This window comes from Corvus hawaiiensis, chromosome 1 (assembly GCF_020740725.1).
Source record: "Corvus hawaiiensis isolate bCorHaw1 chromosome 1, bCorHaw1.pri.cur, whole genome shotgun sequence".
Taxonomy (NCBI): Eukaryota; Metazoa; Chordata; class Aves; order Passeriformes; family Corvidae; genus Corvus; species Corvus hawaiiensis.
This window is the reverse complement of record NC_063213.1, coordinates 51,521,638-51,544,057: the sequence shown is the minus strand read 5'-3', so window position 1 is coordinate 51,544,057 and position 22,420 is coordinate 51,521,638. Positions and strand designations below refer to the sequence as shown.

Genomic DNA, 22,420 nt, shown 5'->3' with positions numbered 1-22,420 from the left:
AATCAAATACATGGTTTCTATCCTGGAACATTCTCAGAGATAGAACTCTGTATTTCTAAAGTCTACCTTCAAAACAACTCCAAAATCAAATCTTAGGAGGAAACAGAACATAAAACCCAGCAAGATAAAACAAACTGGATATTAAGGTTGATTTCCTAGGGAAATTAGACCTTTTTATGCTCTTTCTCTTATTATCTTCATGACTCCAAACTGTGCCAGCAACTTTTAAATTAGTTTAGTAAATTCAAATAAATTTGAAGGGCAGTAGAAATTTCATGAAAGTCTAGGAAAAAGGTACGGGGGGCAGGGGTGGGGGGGGATGCAGAGAGAGAGAGAGAGAGAGAGTGAGCAGAAGGAAATCAGGCAGATTTCCTTGTTACTTCTTTGACTTGATAACAGGTGGCTGGCAAATACTTGTAGTAACAGCCTAACACTCTTATCTCTTTCAGAAGGGGATTACTGATGAGGTCAGAGGGCAAAGGCCAGAAACCTGTGAGAGGTTAGGCTATCTCAACCCCACTGCTCATAAACACTGACTTGCTTATTCTTTTATTTTTAAAAAATATAGTTCCATACTTCACTTAAATGGTCCTTTTATTTTTGCAATTATTCTGACTAAATCATCTAATACACTATGTAATAAAAACTGATTGAAAGTCTTTAAATGTAATATGGAACTTTTACATGATATCTGACCTTTCTGTATAGCTATTACAGGAAGCTAAAGATTAAGTACAAACAATGTAGCTGAATTCTAAAAGTACTATGACAAATCTGCATCTGAAATAAATTATCATAGCTTCACTGATATCAGCATAACAAATTAGACCAGCTGAGAATCTTCTATCCTTCCTACACGCTCTATAAACAGTTAAGTATATAGTGTTAATGGACCCCAACCCAAAACAAATTAAACATTTCACTGGTATCATAATTTATTTAAATAAACTATAGTGACAATACTTTGTCATCATCATACTAGACCAGCTCTGAACTTGATCTCTTGGATTTAAAATTTTGTCATTGCCAACTTCAGCATAGAACCAACACTTAAAAGAAGTGACAGAATAGTTTGGTTGGTGGGTTCTTTGTTTGTGGGTTTTGTTTGGGGTTTTTTGTGGTTTTGCTTTGGGGTTTGGAGGGGGGAGTGGGAGGTGGTCTTGTTGTTGTTTTTTTCCCTCTGATTTTCAACATATGAAGATTACTTGGACATGTCTAAGCAGCATAATCCAGTAGGTTATGCCCCTTATTTTCGCATACTAATCAGCTTGAGGAAAACCTTAAGATATCACAGCACTTTTTTATTTTATTAGTGAGTCCAAAAGATTCTTATCTTACTTTTCATTACCATAACTAAAAGGAGAGAGATAGACACCCAAAAAGCAGAGACCTGGGAAGCTAGGTTTGCAAAATCTAACAATGGCATGCAAAAGAAATAACAGCATCCCACTAACGGGATTGATGCACTGGAATGAAGAGTTTGGATAACACATTAGATGCAGCAAAACCATCAAAATCATGCTATCAGTTTCCACTAAATAACAGACAGGCATTAGAGTTTATCTTTATTGATTTCACTTTTCAATCATCTTCACAGGGATGTGTCCTAAAATACACTTTTATTCAAACTATATACAAATGGAAGTAGTACATTTTTGATGGTTTAATGAAAAATATAAAAATTTTGTTTTTCTCTAAATATTATGTGATGGTTTAAAAAATTAAGCAGATTTAAACATAAAAAGAAAAATAGGAGCCATTTTAAAGAGTTCATCATCAAAAATCATATCCTAGTAAATCACTAGCAAATTACTAGCAAATCAGCTCATATGTAGGTAATGGGCGTCACATAAACAATACTTATGTATAATACAGATATTTTGCATGCTATTATAATATTTTTTCCACAACTCAGCATTTATGTCTATTAAATGCATCAAATACTAGGAATACTCTTGATGGCAGAAACACAGACCTGTGCTGATAACAGGCTGCAGAATTTTGATCACTATTTATGTATTTTTAGTATTTTCATAGTAAAGCTATGTGCAGCAAGATAAATATCTAATAACTAGTAAAAATACTCAAAATGATAAAATGTTTGATAACATAGCTTCTTTCCAACAGCTTTTGCTTTAATATGAAAATAAACTCTACAGAATGATCTGCATTAATTTATGCCATAATTTAAGGAGTTTCAAATTTAGAAAGAACAAAATGTAGACACAGAAAAGTACTCCCAGACCACCTATACTATGTGTCATAAAAGAAAATCTGTGCTGAAAATCTGCTATACTGCTCACTTGAGAGCATTTGCTGCCCGTTGTTTAGAGTAATTCTGTGGAAATAATGGAACTCATCCTGACAAAGATCTCTTGTTTGATGACAGGGAAGTAATTTGATATTTTTCTTACTCAGTCTCACATATAGAATTAGGGAAGTAGTACTACAATGATCCAGACACAATGAAAGTTATCTTCAATTCAGACTTTTTACTTGTAGTTTAATAAATAAGATTTTGCAAGACATAATTCTTCTGTTCAACAAACTGGTTTGTTACGTATTTCCCTGCACAAAGTATCAATCTGAGCATTCTTTGTGCAAATAAAATAGCACAGAGCAACTACAGCAGTCTAGATTTAGTTCAAGCCATAGCACTAAATGCAGAAAATAAATATTATTTATTATATTCAATATGTGAAAATTACTTAAGAAAAGATGAGATGAAAAGGCTTTCTTTCCAATAGCAGAAAAGCATTTGAAACCTGTGTTTTGATACATGAGTTCAAAATTAGCTCAAATACAAGACAGCAGGTGGCACTGACAGCATGCCAATCTTAGAACAACTGTGTTGAACTGGTACAAAATTGATCATATTACATCTGTATTATCTTTAATGTGATGTTGTAAATGTAGAGAACATAAGCTCATCTTTCACAATACTCTATCCTTTGCTGTAAGTGTTCCCTTTGATATTGCTTCTTACTATACTTTATTAACGTAGTTACAGAGATGGAAGATCTTCGCAGGGATGTATCATGACAGGACAAGAGGCAGCAATAATTGCTGCAGAAGAAATTCCATCCGCACAAAAGCTCTTTCCCTTGAGAACAATTAACACGGGGAAAGTTTGCCAACAGAACTGGTAGAATCCACCTCACTGGAATTATTCAGGCTTGACAGGGCCCTGGATAATTCAATCTGTGGCACTGCCTTTAATTAGGGACTGGAACAGAGGATCCCCAGAAGTTCTTTCCAGCCTGGATTGCTCTGTGACTCAGTACAGTTAGGCCACACAACCCAGTACCATGCTGAGAAGCCTAGACACTGCTCTAAGCCAGCTGTAACATACACATGGGCAGTAAAACACTCTTAACAGATAATACCGCGGCTAGGAATTAACAGCATGTTGTTAGCAGGGAAAATTATTCCCCTTTTTACAACTTCCAGCTCCAGAGCCAGCTTATTAGGTGGTGCTTCAAACTTGCCAGTGTCTCTCTGACACTGAAGACACTTTCATTCTTTGCATGTCATTCAGCCATAGTAAAGAGGAGTAAAGTCATTCTTCATTCAGGGCACAGAAAAACTAACCAGAAGGCCACAGTCAATATGCAAGCGGAAACTGGACACTATTATTTAATACTTACATTTTCTAACCCAAGAAGGACCAGGAGTGGGATTGTTGTCATTCCCCCTTGGATCCACTCTTCTAGAGAAACAGTACCATCATGATCATAGTCAATTTCTTCCATCATTTCATGAAGAATCTACAGTTCAATGAAAAATTTCCTAAGTTATAATTTATTATTATTATTATTATTATATTCTAATATAGCAGCTTGTTAGGACATGTGCAGATCTCCAATTCTCTCATACAAAAAAAAGAAAAATATTACTTGCATGGTAGCTGTAGTAAAATGAGTGTGGACAGTTCAGAAAAGGAAGTGTCATATTCCTATTTACATTTTATTAACACCTAAAGGTCCCAAACCAAGTTGTGTCCTTTGTGCACTTACTCTTAAGAAATTTTCAGAGACAAACTGGTTGTGTTATAAAAGTTAATTATTACATTTATTGAACGTTTCATGGATCAGATTTAACCAGCAAAATACTGTTAAAAGTGCTAATTCACAGTGCCATCATGGAACACAGACTATTCTCATTTCTACCATACTCACCTATAGAATCCCACGTGAGTATGAAATAACACAAAATTTTGACAGCTGTCTCTAGCAACATAAAAAATTTGTGATAAATGGATACTTACTGGACTTAATTCAGTAATATCCCATTCAAGGTATTCTGCAACATGCATCATTTGAGCAATGATATTTTCCAGCTCCTAGAAATGAATGAAAAAGTATTATATTTAATGTAAGGTTATAAAGAAAAATTCTACTGCAAGCAACTAATAATTCAACTATATTGCATCCAGTGGCACTATTTCATCAACGAAACTGATGAAATGTACTTCACTTTGGAATCTATTCTCAAGTGAATCTGCTTACTAGTAAAACATCCTGCATGGACTACAAAGCATTCAGGGAGGTGAAATACAGCCCCACAATCAAAGTAATTGAAAGTAGTCATAGATACTTCCTTCTTTGTTATCTTTCAAGCACCCATGTTTTCATGATCTGATTTCCACCCTGTGATACAATCATGTAATGTCTTTAAATTCCATCACTCTAACAAATATAAATCACAACCTTCTAATAGAAATAAGGCATAAAGTGGATTCTGTAAACTACTACAGATTTATTTTCTTACCACTACAGTATTGCAATTTCCCTTGATAATGTATCACTAGGGCTTTTCTATACTCATATATACACTTCTGCTTTGTAAACATGCTCAAATGCTTATCTAGAACCATTCTGAATTCTCAATTGTATCTAGTTACCTAACTCAAATTTGGTATTGCCTAAAATTATGGTGCTGTATTTGCTTTATACCCATATATAATTTAGCTTCCCTATTTCCCTGCAGTTTATGGCAATCATCTTCTCTTCCTTACCAATGCACTCTATGCTGTCTTGCAAATACCAGTAGATACAAAAGAAGGTGGAAAAAAAACCCAAAGAAAAGTTAAAAAAGAACACTGCAAATAAAACACTTGTTTCTGTTAGCTATCAGAAAAAAAAATAGTTACATCTTTCAAAATTATTTCCATCTCTCTGACTTTTCTTCAAGCATTTGGTTGGTCTACTCCTCAAAACTTTGCCCTTAATATTGTTCCTCCATTCTTAATAACAACATGGAAGTTATGACATCTCTCCACATAAATCCACTGTGTGACTCTCACACTTACCCTTTTTAATGAAATCTTTACAAATTCTGCTTTCATACACATGTCCCAGCAGCATACTAGAATTATTGGAATCATATTAATGTGTCCCCTACAGTAATATGATTAAAAATCAGAAGACTATAGAGCAGGACTCCATGACAGCAGTGTCAGCAACTGAAAATTTATATAGTTGTAGAAGCATTATTTCTTATTGGAAAAGAAAACTCAAGCATTACTTTTCAAATGAATTAATTTTTATCGACTATATTTTATACTGCTTCTAATAATTCAAGGTAAATATAAACTTGATTTGAATTAATGTAGTTTTCCATAGTTTTGCCATGTTTACATACTCTTACAATGCAATACATGAAAACATTACCGAACTGTCCAGGTATCCATTCCCATCTGTATCATACAAGCGAAACATAACTGAAAAGAAAACAAAAAGAGAAGGCAACTCAGTTAGAATACATAACAAATACCTCTCTTTTTCATAAATAAAACCAACTCCAAACCAAAACACAAAACAACTAAGCATGAGTTTCAAAGAAAAGACAAATATTAACATTTTCATTTAATGATCAGACTAGCTGTAGACCCAACAAACAAATTGCATTTAGAATTTGCATTACAGCCACAGGATCTACTGCTTTCAAATTCAGACAGAGTTAAATAATACCATTAATTTATAATGAGAATTCAACTGAAATCAACAGGAAAGTCTGCATACCATGATGCAGTACAAGCTGAAGTTTATATACTAAAAAGCTACAATATGTGGTATATTTCAACTCTGTATGACAAAGAAGTAAATAAACCCATAAAATAATCGTGCCCAGAATTACATGCAGCAAATGCAATTGACCTTCAATACACAAAATACTTAAGTACCATACACATATTAGATCATGCTCTCTCGCTCCTGAATCATATAGAACATAGTCGTTCACCCATGCAGCTCCTATTGCAGGAAGTTCATGGAAAATCCCCCTACTAGAATTACCATCTGCTCCTCTGTCTCTCCTCCTTTCCCTTGTACCAATTGCTGACACCAGGGGAGGCAACTGATCTCCATTTCATGCCATGGTTTGTGCATCGAGCTCCTCAGAGCTCCCATAAGGCTTGCACAACTTGCTACCATGCAGCAGTTATTACACTGTAAGTTAAATTCAGTCCTTGGATCTTAGTTTTTCTCTGCTTGTGTTCTGAATGACCATTCACACGTACATTCTCACGTTTTAATCCTATGTTACCAAAACAGTATTACCAAATTTGGGGCACTTGGGGGATTTGCTGTGACCTTGCAGTACAAAGTTGCCACTGTAAGCTAACTACAGGTAACAAAACATCAAGATACTTCAGCAACATGTAACCTTGTATGGATTTCTTATTCTGGCAGAAGCAGCCTACTGTTTGCACATTCTATCATACTGAATATTTACTTTCCATATGAAAGCCTGATCCCGCAGATCTGTTATAAACACACCAGTTATGTATATTGAAGTATATTTCATCTCATAAGGACTATATGATTCATGCCACATGAAAATCTGGCTTCTAAAATTCCACAATAAGGAAACAGGTTTTCTTCTTTTTTTTCCTCCAGTTTATAAATCAAACTCACAGGGGTTTTTATGTTTGTTTGTTTGTTTGTTTTAAAAGGTAGTGGTGTTGCACCTTCATGACTCATGCTCCTAATTAAAGAAAAAAAAAACCAAACAACCAAACAAGTAATTTCTAGCTTCCTATGTCCAACATTCCTTCCCAATAGTGATGCCGACTTGGATCCTAACTGGCTTTTCACTATTTAGTAATATTATAGAGCCCACAGCCTATATTAGCAACTATTCTTTGTTTGAATTGGGATGTTTAGTACAGGTTATTCACCCATCTATATATCTCTAAGTATACTCAGTATATTTTGTTTTTCTCAGACCTGATACTAATCAAGAGATGACAGTATAGAGAGGATTACTGTAACTACAGAAAGTATAATCCTTACTCCCCATCTTACCAAGTGCTAGATAGAACAAATTTAGTTTAAAATCTGATCATTAGCAAGAATAAAAGATCATTTCTGCAATAAGGGTCACCCAGAACCATATTTTTATAATCCATCTGCTCAAAACTGGTTCTTAAATTCAGAAACAGAATATTTGATGACTTATGGAAATAAATATTTAAAATTAAAAAAGAACATACATACATTCCAGCTTGTCTTCAGGTCTTCCTCTTTCTAGCAGTGACAAATAGCAAACAATATCTTTTAGCTGGATCATGTCTGGTAAATGTGAGTTGGCAGGAGTAGGAGGTCTGGATGTAGAGGTACCCTTGTTAAGCCTCAGACCTGGAAACAACCCATAGCCTTTGTTAGCCTGAACATATGATATAAGCAGAAAATGAAAACAATTCTTGCATGCATTCGTCTCTGTTTTATGTGAATCTCAGATTACTTCTTAATTTAAAGTTTAAAACAATTCATGTTCATAGTTTATCCAGCAAAGGTAGAATTAAAATTAACTATCCAAAAAAAAACTCCACCCAGATACAGGAATGGCATAACCTTTTTTTAATTTGTGTTGATCTGATTTCATTTGACTACAAAAGAATTTGGTGAAAATTTTTATTCTACCATACTAGATGCTAAGTATTAAAAACAATCCCTACCCAACTCTGCATCCACTTCCTTGTGCTTGTAGAAGCTTCATCTAATTTATAGATTGAAAACAACTACGCTAATGGAAGATGTTTTAGTGTAAATGAAAACTCTTATAATACCCAAATGTATTGTTATCCCAAAAACACTGCCAGATGTGTCAGTGCAGCACATATTTAACACAGAGAAGTCTCAGTAACAGACGACTGAGAAAATAAAGATAGAATTTAAATAATAGTCATAATAATTGCTCAGACATTGTGATTAATAGCTGTTCCAGCGTACCACTTGGAATTAAAGTTTCAAAATTGCCAAACTTTCTGTTTCAGGACATTAGTATCACCAGAGCCGATGATATTACTGGAATCTACAGGACCAAAATGGGGAAAAATGGGAAGAACACATAGAAAGAAGTAACAAAACTTTCTTTACAAGTTTTTTACTTTTCTCACTGACTGAGGGTTGTCCCCTCTCCCCCTAAATTTAGCTTGAAAAACTTCATTGCAATCTGGACACATCTTCAAAAGCCTATATTTTAAAAGGTAGGTCTACATGCTATGAATTACACGTTAAAACAATAAAATTAGGTAAATAAGAGAAAACTGGCAGGCAAAAAACATATCTTGGAATCAAGTTCATTTTCATGGTTTCAGGCAAATAAACATTAAAAGTAAATATTTAAATGAATAAAAATATTTAATAAGGCAATGTTCTATTTAATGAGCTTGCATGTCAGTTAAGTGTCATTAAAACTAAGGCATTATAATATTCTATTCAGTTAAATGCTAGCTTTAATCACACAACTTACACAAACAGTTCATATTTCAGTCTTATGTAAATCTTTTTCCCAGAATAAAAAGGATTATAAAACCTCGGACAGCCCTTCTCAAAAATAAATAGTCCTGAAATCCAAATGAAAAGAAATACAAATTTTAAGGTATCTTTTAACCTATCATCAGCTGCAAGGTTAAATTATTACTTCTTAATCAGAGCTGGGAAGGGTTGGCTGCAATGTTCTGACTTACAGATGACTTCCAGTCCTGCTGCTTACCTGGCATCTGCTTCCATCTCTCTTCAGACACCTTAACTGAAAATACAATTTATAAACAGACATGAGTGGACAGAAAGAGACTAAGTGAAAAACAAACACATAGCTGACAGATTGATGAACCCTGAAACTTTCCTTGTCATTTTCTTTAGCTCTCATTTACCCTTCCATTTTCCAGAAGAATGTCAAATATTTCTGACAAAGTTATTTTCCAGTACAGTCAGGGTTTTTTTCAATACTGGTAACATTTAAAATTTACTAGATACCCAAAAAAAAGTGTTTCCATAATCTCCATTTGCACATCAAAATGTACCAATGCACAGTTTTTCCCTTTAAATGTTACAATTTATCAGGATTAAACATTTAGTTTAAATAATGAAATTTAATTAAAATATAAAACCAAATTTCAAGCCCAAACAATTCTTGCATGAGGTGAACTGAACTGCCTCTCTGAACATGTTTTGTATATAATAATTTATCAAACAGTCCTTCTGTTATTATGCTAAACACATATGGAAGCTCATATTACATTATATTATTTCTGAAGTCCTTAGTTACAGAAAAAGATGAAAACTCATTACAAACTGGGAAAAGTTAGTGTGGGAGAAAAAAATTTTAGGAGGCAACATTAGAGTAAGAAGCTTAACATACATTTTAAACAACAAAAATAATGACAGCACCAACCTTAATAAAGATGTTATAATAATTACCATTTTTATAATTTTACCACACATAAGAATAAAATATATAAAATAGATTTGATTATATTAATATATAATATAGAGAGAGAACTACAGTGCAAGTGAAGAAAGTTGAGTACAGACTATACAGGGCAGAATTTAGCTATAAATCTGACAATGACCTAAAATCAGTTGCTGTCACTCCTACAGATGAAGTGTCAAAACCATAAATATACAGTACCAGAGTCATAAAAGATGATTTTTTAAAATAATAGTAATCAGAAAATATATGTGAAAAACACAGAAAAATAAATAAACATGCACCATTAAATGGCAGCTGTTATTGGAATTATCAGGCAAAAAGTAGCTACAAATTTTGGTGAGTGGTTCATGTCTATTGCTGATGCTGGTCATTGATGAAATCATGATGAAAAGGTCAATGAAAAGTTAAGCGGAATAAGCACATGAAACCGTTTGGTACCTTGTCTACGCATTTGAGACTACCTCAATAAATTAGTCCAGCTTCTGATTTTAGGTACTGGATTTTGATAGACTTCCCAAACTGCTGAAGTACTAAACCAAGTATTTCAAGCTAACCATAAAGTAACCATAAATTTCTTTAGCAAGGTTTTATAAAATTTTGTAGTTGACAGTTTTTAAAACTATTTTGCATGCCATTTTCCCTGAAATTAAAATCACTTTTAGGGATATATTAACACTTACCCAACATTTAAAATATCAGTAGCTGCTGAGTATGTAGGATTAATAACAACAAAATCACACCTAGACAGTTAAGAGAAACAGCAGCAACTGGCACAGAAACAGTTGAGCACCAGCAGGAGCCTCCTGCATGAAGCTTGAAGGTTTCTAAGTGTTTATACAGGAGAGTAGGCAACAAGACACGTAACCATAGCAATCTGATTAGCATTAACATGACAAAGAATGTCCACTTGGTGTCTCAGCTGCATCATTATTGTGAATTAAAAAGACACAACCACTTAATTTCCATTCCTTTTCACAGTATTTCCTATCATGGTTGAGTTAGTTTCTCTAATTTCACAAACACCAGAACAAAAATCCCTCCACGTGTAGTTTAGAATTCCATATTTACAGCTATTAGAAGTAAAACAGCAGAGTGAGGGAACCTTTAGCTCTTATATTACTGATTTTATTACATACCTCCAGAAAGGTGCTGTGGTTTGTTTTTTATTAATGGGCTGCAGTGAGAGATTTTGTTCCTAAATGATGTAAAAAGATGTTCAACGAAATCATCTGGTAACTCTGCCTCCAGAAAAGTCTTCATGAACAGCTTGAACCCCTCTAAATCAATTGTCTGCAGTGAAGGGGAAGAAAACAAGAAAAATTTTTGAATGCTTTGTAAAAAAATATTAATACTAATCCATCAAATAATAGCCTGTTGACAAAAACTTTGTACTGTATTTGAATATACTGATTTCTGAAGATACAGACTGGCACACCTATTCTTGAAAGTGATTATTGAATTAAGTATTACTTTGAAAATTCACAGTATTGCTGCAATACCTCAGAGCACAGTATAAAACAGACCCAAGTGAATTCTGAGCACTTATATCAGGACCCTGAAATCAGGTTCCGTGCTCTCAAATTTCTTCATTAGCAACCAAAGGCGCCTACAGAGCTCCTAGGGATGTACTTACCATGTCTTAGCTTTTCCTATTATTAGGCAGACAAAAAGCAGGGGATTTTTGGATGCCTAATTCAGGGAATTGACGGCTTCCTGTCTTTTCCTAGGTGGCAACATGCTTTGCCAAAGAGTTACTAATCACCCTGTCTCAAATAGGTTTGAAGAGTCAAATGAGAGTGCTTAGACATGCAGCATTACTTAGAGAGGAAAACACCAAAAATTGTTGATTCAAAACAATTGTCACTTAGTTTAATTTGATTTTGCTTTTGCCAGCAAGGTAAGAGCCAATTAATAAAATTCCAGTGATGATATCTTCAGTTAAAACAGCATTGTCTGCTTCAAGTAATAAAATGAATCATTGATTATCTCAAGTCGGAAGGAATACATAAGGATCAATGAGTTCAATTCCCTGCTCCTCACAGGACTACCTGAAACTAAACCATATAACCAAGAACATCATCCAAATGCTCCTTGAGTGCCAGACTCCTTGAGTGGCTCTTGGTGCCAGGACCAAGCTGTGCCCTGGGACGCCTCTTCCACTGACCAACGGCCCTCTCAGTGAAGAGCCTTTTCTTGATGTCTGATCTGAACTTCCCCTGATGCAACTTCATTCCATTTCCTCATATCCTGTTGCTGGTCACCAGGGAGATTTCAGCACCTCCCCCTCAAGGAAGGTGTAGGCTGCAATGGGATCACAGCAATGCAAAGCATTATGATCCCATTTTATCCTGCTAATCGAGAATGAAGATAAAGGTATCCTGAAACATATTGACACAACTGCATATTTATCACTGATGCTGCTCATTACACATGTGATTTTAAAACGGCTTATCAATTATTAATCTGAAAAAACATAGTGTTACCTTGTTTATAGATCAAACAGAACAGCAACTTGTCATCATTAAATAATTAAGGGATAAAGCCACATGATACCACAAAACTGATTTTGAGAAATTTCCCCGTGCTTCAGGAAGACTACGTTTCTCCAAAGAAAACTCTAGTGCAATTCCTTTAGATCATCACAGTGAATGTGGAAGGAGGGAAAACGCTACCAAGAATCAGTTGGAAACCATGCCAGAAAAAAGAAAATCAAAACTGAATTTTCAAAACGCCTCAGTGAATTTGCAAACTGTCAGTATAAATAATTTTTGCTATTATTTTAATATAATTTTAAGACTTAGGAGCAGAGACTTCTCTTCCCCTGACTTCTTTGACTTTTACTTTTTCAATGTATTTATGAGACATTAAAATTTTATGTGCACATTAAATTAAGTGTTTCCCATTAAGATCAAGACCTAACTGCTGAACGGTAATATTTCAAATGTGTATCATTATCCTTATGAGGCACCAACAACACAAATTGCAAAATCTGACTGCTCTTGTGCAAGTCATTATTATTATTATTATTAGGAATGCAAGATTGGCATGATGGTCTCTCTGCTGAGCTTCTAATACAGAACATCTCATTTGAGAAAGAAGTGCAGCGAAAGCAATAATACTCTCACCTCTTGAAGGCAAAAATAGCAGAGACCGAAAAAAATTGCACACAATGCTCAAGATGGGTGTAAAACAGAAATAATCACCTTGGACATGGACTTGCTATCTTTAAGTCATCAGACAGTTTCAGCCACGCGCTTTTACTTTGGCAAATCATACACTGTTTCATTCGTGCTACAAACTTAACATTTTTTCTCTCTGATAAAACCACTGACATCTAGTTCACTGTTTATAAACTATGAATCACAATAGCAAAAGGGTTTGTCTCAGCATCCAAGTAAACCAGTAATTAGTTACACTAATATACACTATATAACTGCATTTTTTATCTGCAAGCATAACAAACACATTAATCACTAAATCAACTGACTTTACACAATGTGAAATTGCTTTGTTAAATTGTGCATTAATGAAATGTGTCTTAGCTATTTCACTAAATGATATGCACAAAAAAACCCAGCTAAGTGTAAAAGGAAACTAAACCCAAGTCATAACTCCATTTAAACTAAGGTTTATGGATGGACATATAAAATATCTTTGCATTACATTAATCTTTTCTTTATTTACCTTGTCTGTGGATTTTATGTATATATTGCAAAAAAATATTCTTTGAGTTCAGAGCCACCTTAGATTTTTAAACTGCTGAGTGGCATTGGTCCTTCAAGCTGTCAGCACTAACTAAATCCCTAAGGCTACATTTTTTCCACTTCTGGGTTCAGAATTATATCTGTGTAGAGAATTGGATAAATAAATAAGTTCGAAATTATGTACTTTTTTCTTCCTGAAGACTCATTCTCAAAGATGTTCAAACTTTTCAATATTTTGTAAAGAGGGTCAGACTATCATTTAAGCCAGCATCCACCAACACATGCTCCAAACCTTAAGAAAAGGCAAGAGATACTAAAGTAACACATGACTTGGCTGCCATGTCCATTTATTTATATTTGACATCTTGACTGCCACCAATCACAGTAGCTCAGCAAAGGACAACAGAAAGTGTGTGGTTGTTCTAAAGGTTGTTCTACAGCCAGATTTGTTCAGCTGAAAGTGCTTTATCCTCTGTTCTAGCATGCTCTGTGACCTGTATTCCCCCAGGGAAGCAGCAATATTCATACAACCAGAGTTTGGATGTTCCACATCCAAGAGCTTTCGAATTATAACGAAAGTTAGTCAGGAGTTGGCAAATGACTTGAATACACATCAGAAATGTTTAAAATGGCAGATGCAAATGTTTAAAATGCAGATGCAAAACCACATGCTGTATGCAAAGAATGTGTAAAACTAGTCCTGCCTATGGGAGATCTCTGTGTAGAGCCCTGTGATTAGGTTCTTGCCTAAAACCCCAAAATCTGTGATTCTAATACTCCATAGCTGAAAAACATTCTAGAGGACCTAACATAATTGGTGTACATTATCCTATTAGAAGTGAGATCTAAAATAGTATAGTCATTTCTGGATATTTGTTTTTGGAAATGTATATACAGTAAATAACAGAACTAAGCTAGAATATGGCAGATCTAGGAGTAGTTCAGATCATCCATCACGTTTCACAATGAAAAAGAGTGATCTTTTAAAACCAGGCTCACTTTGAAATTGCTTTCAGTCCCTTCTCTATCATCTCTCTTTCATTGTAATATACATAACTTGTAGAAAAATGAAAGAATTTCTTAAAAGAAATCCTGAGAGGAGCACTGTAGAAGACAGAGGTGTTAGAGCATTCTCACCAAGCAGAGTATGGTTCACTTAGAACAGAGCACTTAAAGATGAAAAACATTTGCTCAGCTTAATTTAAATCTACTTTCACAATAGAGGAAACAACACACAATATTATAGTCATTTCTCTATTATGCAATTATACACAATTTTTCTTTTTTCCACATTGAGCTTTACCATTCTGAAACAGGGAAATGCTGCAGCAAGGAACTACCCTTCCTTTAATTACCAGCATTTTCCCCCAACCCCAGTCACTTTTCAAATGTATTGTACAATGTTTTGGTAAGCAAAAGAGCAAAAAAAAGGAAAGCAGAGAACAATCATTTTCCACCTTAAAATGTATCATGCTTGATCTTCCTTTTAAATCTCACTGTCATTATCAGAAGTTCTCAAATGAAAAGTTCAGAGAATTTTGGTATGGCTTGCAAATAATTTATTTATGCTAATGAATTCTCAAACATTAATTAAACAGTTCAAATCAATAACATCAGAATAATATATAAACCATAATGGTGGATGTGGTTTTCTTAAGCATGCAGGCTAATTGCTTAATTTTCAACAGTTGCTTGCCTTCCAGAAGCTCCAGCTGAATTTAAATGAACCTGAGAAAGAAGGATTTAGCATTTCAAAGGCATTTTCCATGACGTTTCCCAAGTGAGGGGATGAGAGCGTGAGAGGATGCACCAAACTGACAACAATTAGCCTGGCACATAAATTAATTCATTCCATTCCACAAGAGATTATCAGGGCATAGAGAGACTATGATCACAAATTCAGGGATTTCAGGAAAATTTTCAACATAACAAAGAGATAAAATATGACACAGTTGAATCAGAAAAACATGAAAGAATTTTCAAATAATTTGGCCTAAATCTTCTGAGGGAGTCTAAAAGAAGAAAAAAATCTGTGCAGTTTTAGCTTTGACTCTAATAAAAAGGGTACCAAAATCCTTGCCTGTAGGTCACAGAAAAATAAAGGGTTTTATACTAATCATATAAAATTGAATTTCTATTTTTATATGTCAAACTGACTCACCAAGTTTACTGGAACTCCTTTTCTTATGTTTTACAAAAAGAAACTTTACAAAATAAGACTTCTGTATTACTGGGTAATAAAATTTCATTTGGTAATGAAAGATTTTGATATAAGTCCAGAGAAGTACACATTTAAAACCACCACTGAGTTTCAGCTAATTTAAACCATAAAATTAATATAAAATAATTGTATTATATTTTTAGAAGTAGTTAGTTCCTACTTATAGATTTTATTGATGTTTCCAAATACCTGAAATTAAGAAAAAAAATTTAAAATTATATATCCACCTTGGAGAAAAGGAAAGGAGAAGGAACAGAAGACATAAGCAACACTGGAGAAATTTAACTTTAAAATTATTTTTAGCAAGTAAAATGTGCAAACTATTAAACAATTTTCATCTTTTCTGAAAGCAAACATAGAACTGGACTCCCTATGACTCAATGCATAGGGATATTAAAAATGTGCATCTTTTCCTACACAATAAATTGTCAGGGAAAATCCATAACCTTTAATTAACCACCCACAAAATTTCAAAATTAAAATCCTAGCCCTACACTTCCAACAAGCATTTATTCCATAAGTATTGGGAGTTTTTTCCCTCTACGCTCCTTCCAAACTGATAAAGAAGAAACAGACCAAAGCTTACAATGAGGTCTATGTCACTGACTGGCCACAGAGAAGAAGGTTCTCAGTTTATACGTTCACAAAAAAATTGAATCATTTACAAAAACAAAAAATGTGCTATGCACCAAGTGCAACTGAGACCACCACTTCCTTCTGAAAGCACAGAAAAAGTAACAGATTTTCCCTCTTGTGGGGGAAAAAAAATCTCCTGGTAAAGACAACTCGCCTGTGGAAGTCACCTTGGCTGATTTCCCATTTGCCTGAGGAAACTCAAACCTGTGTCTCTTTCTCAAAAGAGCATCCAAGTATCAAGAAAGAGCTGAAGAGTCACTGAGGGAAAAAAGAAGGTTTCTGTATGCCTATGCCAACAAAATTTTTAAATATTTATTTGTAAAATGTGACTGAACAAATTACTGATAAACTCCTATGAATGAGGTGATCTGAACATGCACTCACAGAGATGTATGAAAAAAGAGGCCAAAATGTTTCCGCTGTTAAGGCAGTACTTCTGGACACATGGAAAAATTTAAGATGCTTAGGTGAATTTTAAAGAAAATAGATGAGACAAGTTTTTATTTCTTCTCTTTTTTAAATTGTCATAACAGAGTTGGATGCTATCTTTTCTCAGAGAGCAAATAACCCATTCAGCATCCACGCCTATGCTAGAAGAAACAGAACAAATATATGTATTGCATATCTAAAAATACATATTCATCTATACATACTACCATATATTAATTCTAAATTAAGCAGTGAACAGCAATTATAGTGAGGTACTTCAGTGCCTCTGGGACTATAACATGTCATCTCACATCCTGCATATATTTTACAATTAAATTTAGGGATGTATGCATTAGTCCAAAAAATCTATCAGTTGTGGGGTTTTTAATGTAAATGACATGAAAAGATTACATACAAAAAATTCCATCAGTGCAAATAACTCACTGTACACTTTTTTATGATTAAAAACAGAAGAAGCAGTTTTCATTAGTGAAACAAAGCAGACTAATCTGTCTTTATTTCCACATATCCACATACTATGAGAACATTCCTGCCATGATGTCCGACTAAGCAAATATAGAGAGATTTGCCCAGATCTGTAGTTTCAACTGAATTGTTCTTGTTAAAGAACCCATACCCAACCAATGTGTTGTGGTGGAAATTTTTCTGAAGGTTATGGCTTATGGCATCCTTCACTTCACAAGGAAGCAAATTAGGATTTGCTCTGCCAACTCCCATTATTTTGGAGAAAATTCCTTCACTCAAATAGCCCTTTAAGAACCAGGATGAAACAAAAATAATTAGGCCAAGAATTATCCTCATAATACTATTTTTAGAATAACAGAATACAATAAAAGTTTATCATGGAACTCTGTTATGCCTTACGCATTTTGTAAAATATGAAAATATAAAACTAAAGCATCACTAGCTATATGGATAAAAAGCAGCAACTGCAAAAGATAATACCATGCAGCACCTATTTTACTTAAAACAAAAGTCTGGAAAGAAAGAGAGGGGCAATGCCATTTGTGTATAGACTGAGTTTGTGTGAAGGTAACATCTGGGCCATGCAAGACAGGTGGAAATATCAGTCTTTCCTCCAAACTTGTTTACAACCCTGTCTCCTTTGCATCTCTGCTATCAAGGATGCATCACTGTGTAACTATGTGTTGGGTGGGGAAGAAAGCTGAGATTGAGCTACAGACCCCAGATTTCAACTCAGAGATTTCAACCACATCTGTAGGCAACCTACTCGGACAGCTGCCTGACACCATATTATGGAAAATGGTGATGGAGCAGACAAAAGGAGGTTTCTTTGAGTTATAAAGAATATCCTGCACTCAGTGGGAAAACTGAGATAAGATGTAAAAGTAGATTCTCAGAACACTGAAGTTCCTTCCTCCCCAGCTGCTAAAAGCTCCTGGCAAACTGTTTAACAGCTCACCATGCATTCTGAGATATTTCACTGTTTTTCTATAATCATACATTTAAAAAGCCAGCTATGTAGAAAATTCTTTAGCCCGGCCTTTTGTTGTTCTTCTACATCTCAGAAAACCTCTCCTATGAAGATTCGCTGAGAGAGCTGGAGTTGTTAAGCCTGGAGCAGAGAAGGCTTTGGGGAGACCTTATAGCACCTTTCAGTCCCTAAGGGGGGCTAAAGAGAAAGCTGGTGAGGGACTTTTTACAAGGGCAGGTAGAGATAGGACAAGGTTTAATGCTTTTAAACTGAACAAGCGTAGCTTTAGGACAAATATTAGGAAGTTCTTTATAGTGAGGATGGTGAGGCACTGGAACAGGCTGCCCACAAAAGTTGAGGATGCCCCATCCCCTGCAGTGTTCAAGGCCTCTGAGCAACCTGGTCAAGTAGAAGGTGTCCCTGCCCATAGCAGGGGTCTTGGAAATAGATGATCTTCCTACCCAAACAATAAGCTGATACTATTTTACCCTGAATCTGAGCACTAGTTCATCCTTCTTAAGATACCACACGAAATCGTATGAAAGAACAGTAGGCACACATAAAAAGACACATTTGAACAAATGGCAATCATTGAACTAGAAAAAAATAATTACTAAGAATCTTAACTTTAAAGAAGTGGAAGTCACAAAGAAATTAAAGACCTGGCAACTGTTTAAATACAGTTTTCAGGATAAACCACATATTTCAAGAGATTTTCCACGTTGACACTGATTACTTTGACTAAAGAATTCACAACTGTGAAGAAACAAAACCATTAAAATAGTTTAGGGGTTTTAGATGCACTAAAAATCTCACTTTATTCATAGTCAAAAAAGTAGTCTGGAATTTTTCTTCTTCTGTTACGGCACAAAATACTACAAACCTGACAATAAAGCAGGCACTATTTTCCATAGTATCATGACCATATGTGAATTTCTTGGCAGTGTATCCAATGTATCTCATAGATATGTGATAAGATGCTTTTTATCTTATGAACATCACTAAAGAAAGCATATCTCTTACTTCTCTTTCTACTCTATACCAACAGCATAAAGCAAAGCTCTTGCTTCCCACACTACAGTTTCTTTTGAATCCCAGATAAGCAGAATATGAGGGACTCCAAGGATAAAGAAATGTGCATCAGTCTATGCTTAACATGCTTTAAAAAATCTCCAATTACCATGATAAGAGTTCTGTTTCTTCTCAAGCACTCACTGATAAGTGCATTACTCTAATTTAGTGCTGCTTCATAGAGGATGAGTCTCAGTCTCAGGAAGAACAGGAATTGAAGGACTGGTTTTCAAGTAGCAGTTATGATTTTGCTTGACAAAATAGCAGACACTTTCAGGTTTCTTCTAGTTTTGAATCAGACGTATATAGGCCAACACTCAGCTAAAACCACAGGTCTTTATCTCCTGCTTATGGCTACAACAGGCTACAGAGCTGCCTTAAAATATCTGATCCTGTCCCAAGCAGCAGAATGGCTTCTAACACCTTGAGCAACAGAGAGGAAGAGGCTGAACTCCACCTACAAACACTGTGTATTTGACTTCTTTGTTTCTCCTGCAACAGTTAAGCTGTTCAATTTTATAATTTGCTTTTCTGCTTTACTGATAGTAAACACAGATATGTAAGATCAAGAAAAATCCAAATATGCATGCATATTTTGAAGATTTATGCATTTTGTGTATGTTCTGTGCCAACACACAGAACTCTACATGATATAGACATCAAAAGCCAGTATATCCCAATACTGAGAATACAGAAAACATGGTTCCTCAGTGAAAAATAGGATATGTACAAGGAAATTTATGCCTCTTTTAATATAGAAGTTTTTTAACTATGCTGCATAATATTTTAACTCCTACCATACTAAGACATTTGAAGAGAACCAATAATTTATTAAGAAAATGGAAGCTTTTTGACTCAAGATCTATCCTAACTGCAATAGAGGAGTTCTAACTGTCTCCTGTATTTTCCTAGCTGGTGTAAATGCAACAACCAGCTCTTCTGGATGATATGTAGAAAGAAGGGAGAGAAGCTTTATCACTCTACTTTCTTTCTCCTCACAAGACACCAAAAAATTAATAGTCTCTTGACGAAAGAGTTGGCATTGTGGATGGAGCAGGGCAGGGAGGTCTAGAATAATAACTTCTTTTATTCCTCCCCACCACACTGGCCACATAAATGGGAACAAGACATGATCTAGTGTTTGAAGTTAATCTCCACCCATAAATTCTTTTAAAATACCACATTCTCTTTGGTCTTTTCTTCTTTTAGATTTGTACAAAATATTTCAACATAAGCCACTATTTTCAGCATCCTGAAAAACAGAATGTAGTAGAGAAAAGAAAAAAAAAAGAGAAAATATTCATTTCAAGAGACTTCCACGACATATGGCTTTGATTTATTAAAAAGAACATTTCACAGATAATGGAAAGAAAATTATGTTGAAATGCAATTTTCAATTATTTACTTTTTAAATTATGTTGTCCGATCTCCAAATGGTGCAAAAAATATAATCGGCTTTCATCTACTGACAGTAATTGCTCTAGGTTATTTTTTGGGGTTGGGTAAGTTCCTTTAACTGATTATTTCTTTTTAAACTACTTATATTGACCCAATATGTGAAAAAGGAACTGTTAAGTAAGAGTAGATGTTACAGGGCCTTGATTCACATATAGTGCTATGACAACAGGGGCAAACGCTTATGCGAGTGCATTAGTGACAATTACATGATTAGCTGTGAACACCAATGCTAAAGCATTCCCACAAAAGTCAAAGTCTTGAAGATTTATTGATCATCACATTTCAAAACCTGCTGTTGTTTTGACAAAAGATGTGGAAAAAAAGTGGAGAGACTATATATATAGAGGATTAACAAGCTAAAACCCAGGAATCACATGAGAATGCGTAAGTTTTTGGTGTTTAAAATGTATTTCTCACGTTTGTAAGGCAGAAATTAAAATAAAATTTGGAATTCCTCATGAAGACTGGCTTTGTGCATCAAGGTAAAATCTGGTTTAAATTCAAAATCCTTAGCATTTTCTGCTCGAAGCATTTCATTAAATACAGTTTTTACATAATTAATTTTGAAAATTCTGGTAACCAAATAAAACTATTTCTCAGCTATATCAGCATTCAAATTCTTATCTACTGAAATGAATGTTTAAAAAAAAATTTAAAAACCCCACATGCTCTCACAGGCTGCTCCTATGAAATACTCCATATGGACAAACTACATTTGGATATTACCAATACACAGACATATATTACTGCCAAAATTTTCCCTCAGCTCTTCAAAGAAGTAAGCTCAACAAAACATCTAAAATGGAAATGGGAAAAACTCAATTTTTATGCAATAATTAGATTTTTAAGCATAACATTCTCATGTTATTAAAATAAATTGATGCTAATTACCAAAATAAGTCTGGAATGTATTCACCAGCTACTGCAGTCTCATCCCAATCTTACATGCAGGTAATAAAAACCAAACCACTTTTATCAGCAGGTTTTCTTTAGTACATAATTCTATGTGTGCATAAGTTTGCATATCCATACGTACTGCACACATACGTACCTGTTTTTAATATGTAACTTTCACTAAATATGCTATATTTATTATACAGAGGGGGTTTTTTTAAGAAGACTGGTAAATCACATACTTTTAGAAGGATCTTGTTGGAGATTATCATTCAGAGTCTACTTGAAATTATTACCTACGAAATAAAGTGAAAAGTAGATAGTTTGCATTCTTCCCCAGAAGAATTGGTCAGGAAAAATGGGGTAGGTGGCATGGTTCAGACAAAAGCCAAACAAAATAGCAAAATGAATGAATCCCTGAAAAAAAGTCAGTTATGACAAAAAGTTCTGGTTGAAACGAACAATTAAGCTGCTTGTGAAGATTGTGTAAAGACCTACTCACAGAAAAACATGTCTGCATTGGCATCTTCATAATGTGGCTAAAAGTAGGAAAAATCACTTCTCTATACATGTTCTACGGCAATGGTATTCTCACATTTTACCTGTATTGACCCTATCTGTGCATTACAAATTTTTGTGGAGGTTATTTCAGCTACATTTATTAAAAATACTTGCTATAACACTTTTAGTAAGAAAAGTAATATGTGACAATGTCATGTTACCAGTTATTGTTAATCCCTCCCTCTTTAAAGTTTTGAAGAATACAAATTAATAAACTTTCACTTCACTAATGAATGGTTTGCTGAGATTTAACCAAACCTGAGCCCAGCT

The 22,420-nt window shown here is 34.5% G+C and overlaps 1 protein-coding gene across 8 annotated transcripts in view; it reads right to left on the bottom strand.

Moving 5' to 3' along the window:
• Positions 1–22,420, bottom strand: part of DGKB (diacylglycerol kinase beta) — a 382,874-nt gene that overhangs the window by 241,887 nt on the left and 118,567 nt on the right. For all 8 annotated transcript variants that reach the window (XM_048304406.1, XM_048304384.1, XM_048304373.1 and 5 more), the window contains 6 exons: positions 10,857–11,010; positions 9,001–9,036; positions 7,500–7,640; positions 5,673–5,722; positions 4,268–4,342; positions 3,648–3,767 (listed from right to left, as the gene is read on the bottom strand). In XM_048304406.1, the coding sequence (XP_048160363.1) occupies positions 3,648–3,767; positions 4,268–4,342; positions 5,673–5,722; positions 7,500–7,640; positions 9,001–9,036; positions 10,857–11,010 (576 nt within the window). The remainder of the gene's footprint in view (positions 1–3,647; positions 3,768–4,267; positions 4,343–5,672; positions 5,723–7,499; positions 7,641–9,000; positions 9,037–10,856; positions 11,011–22,420) is intronic.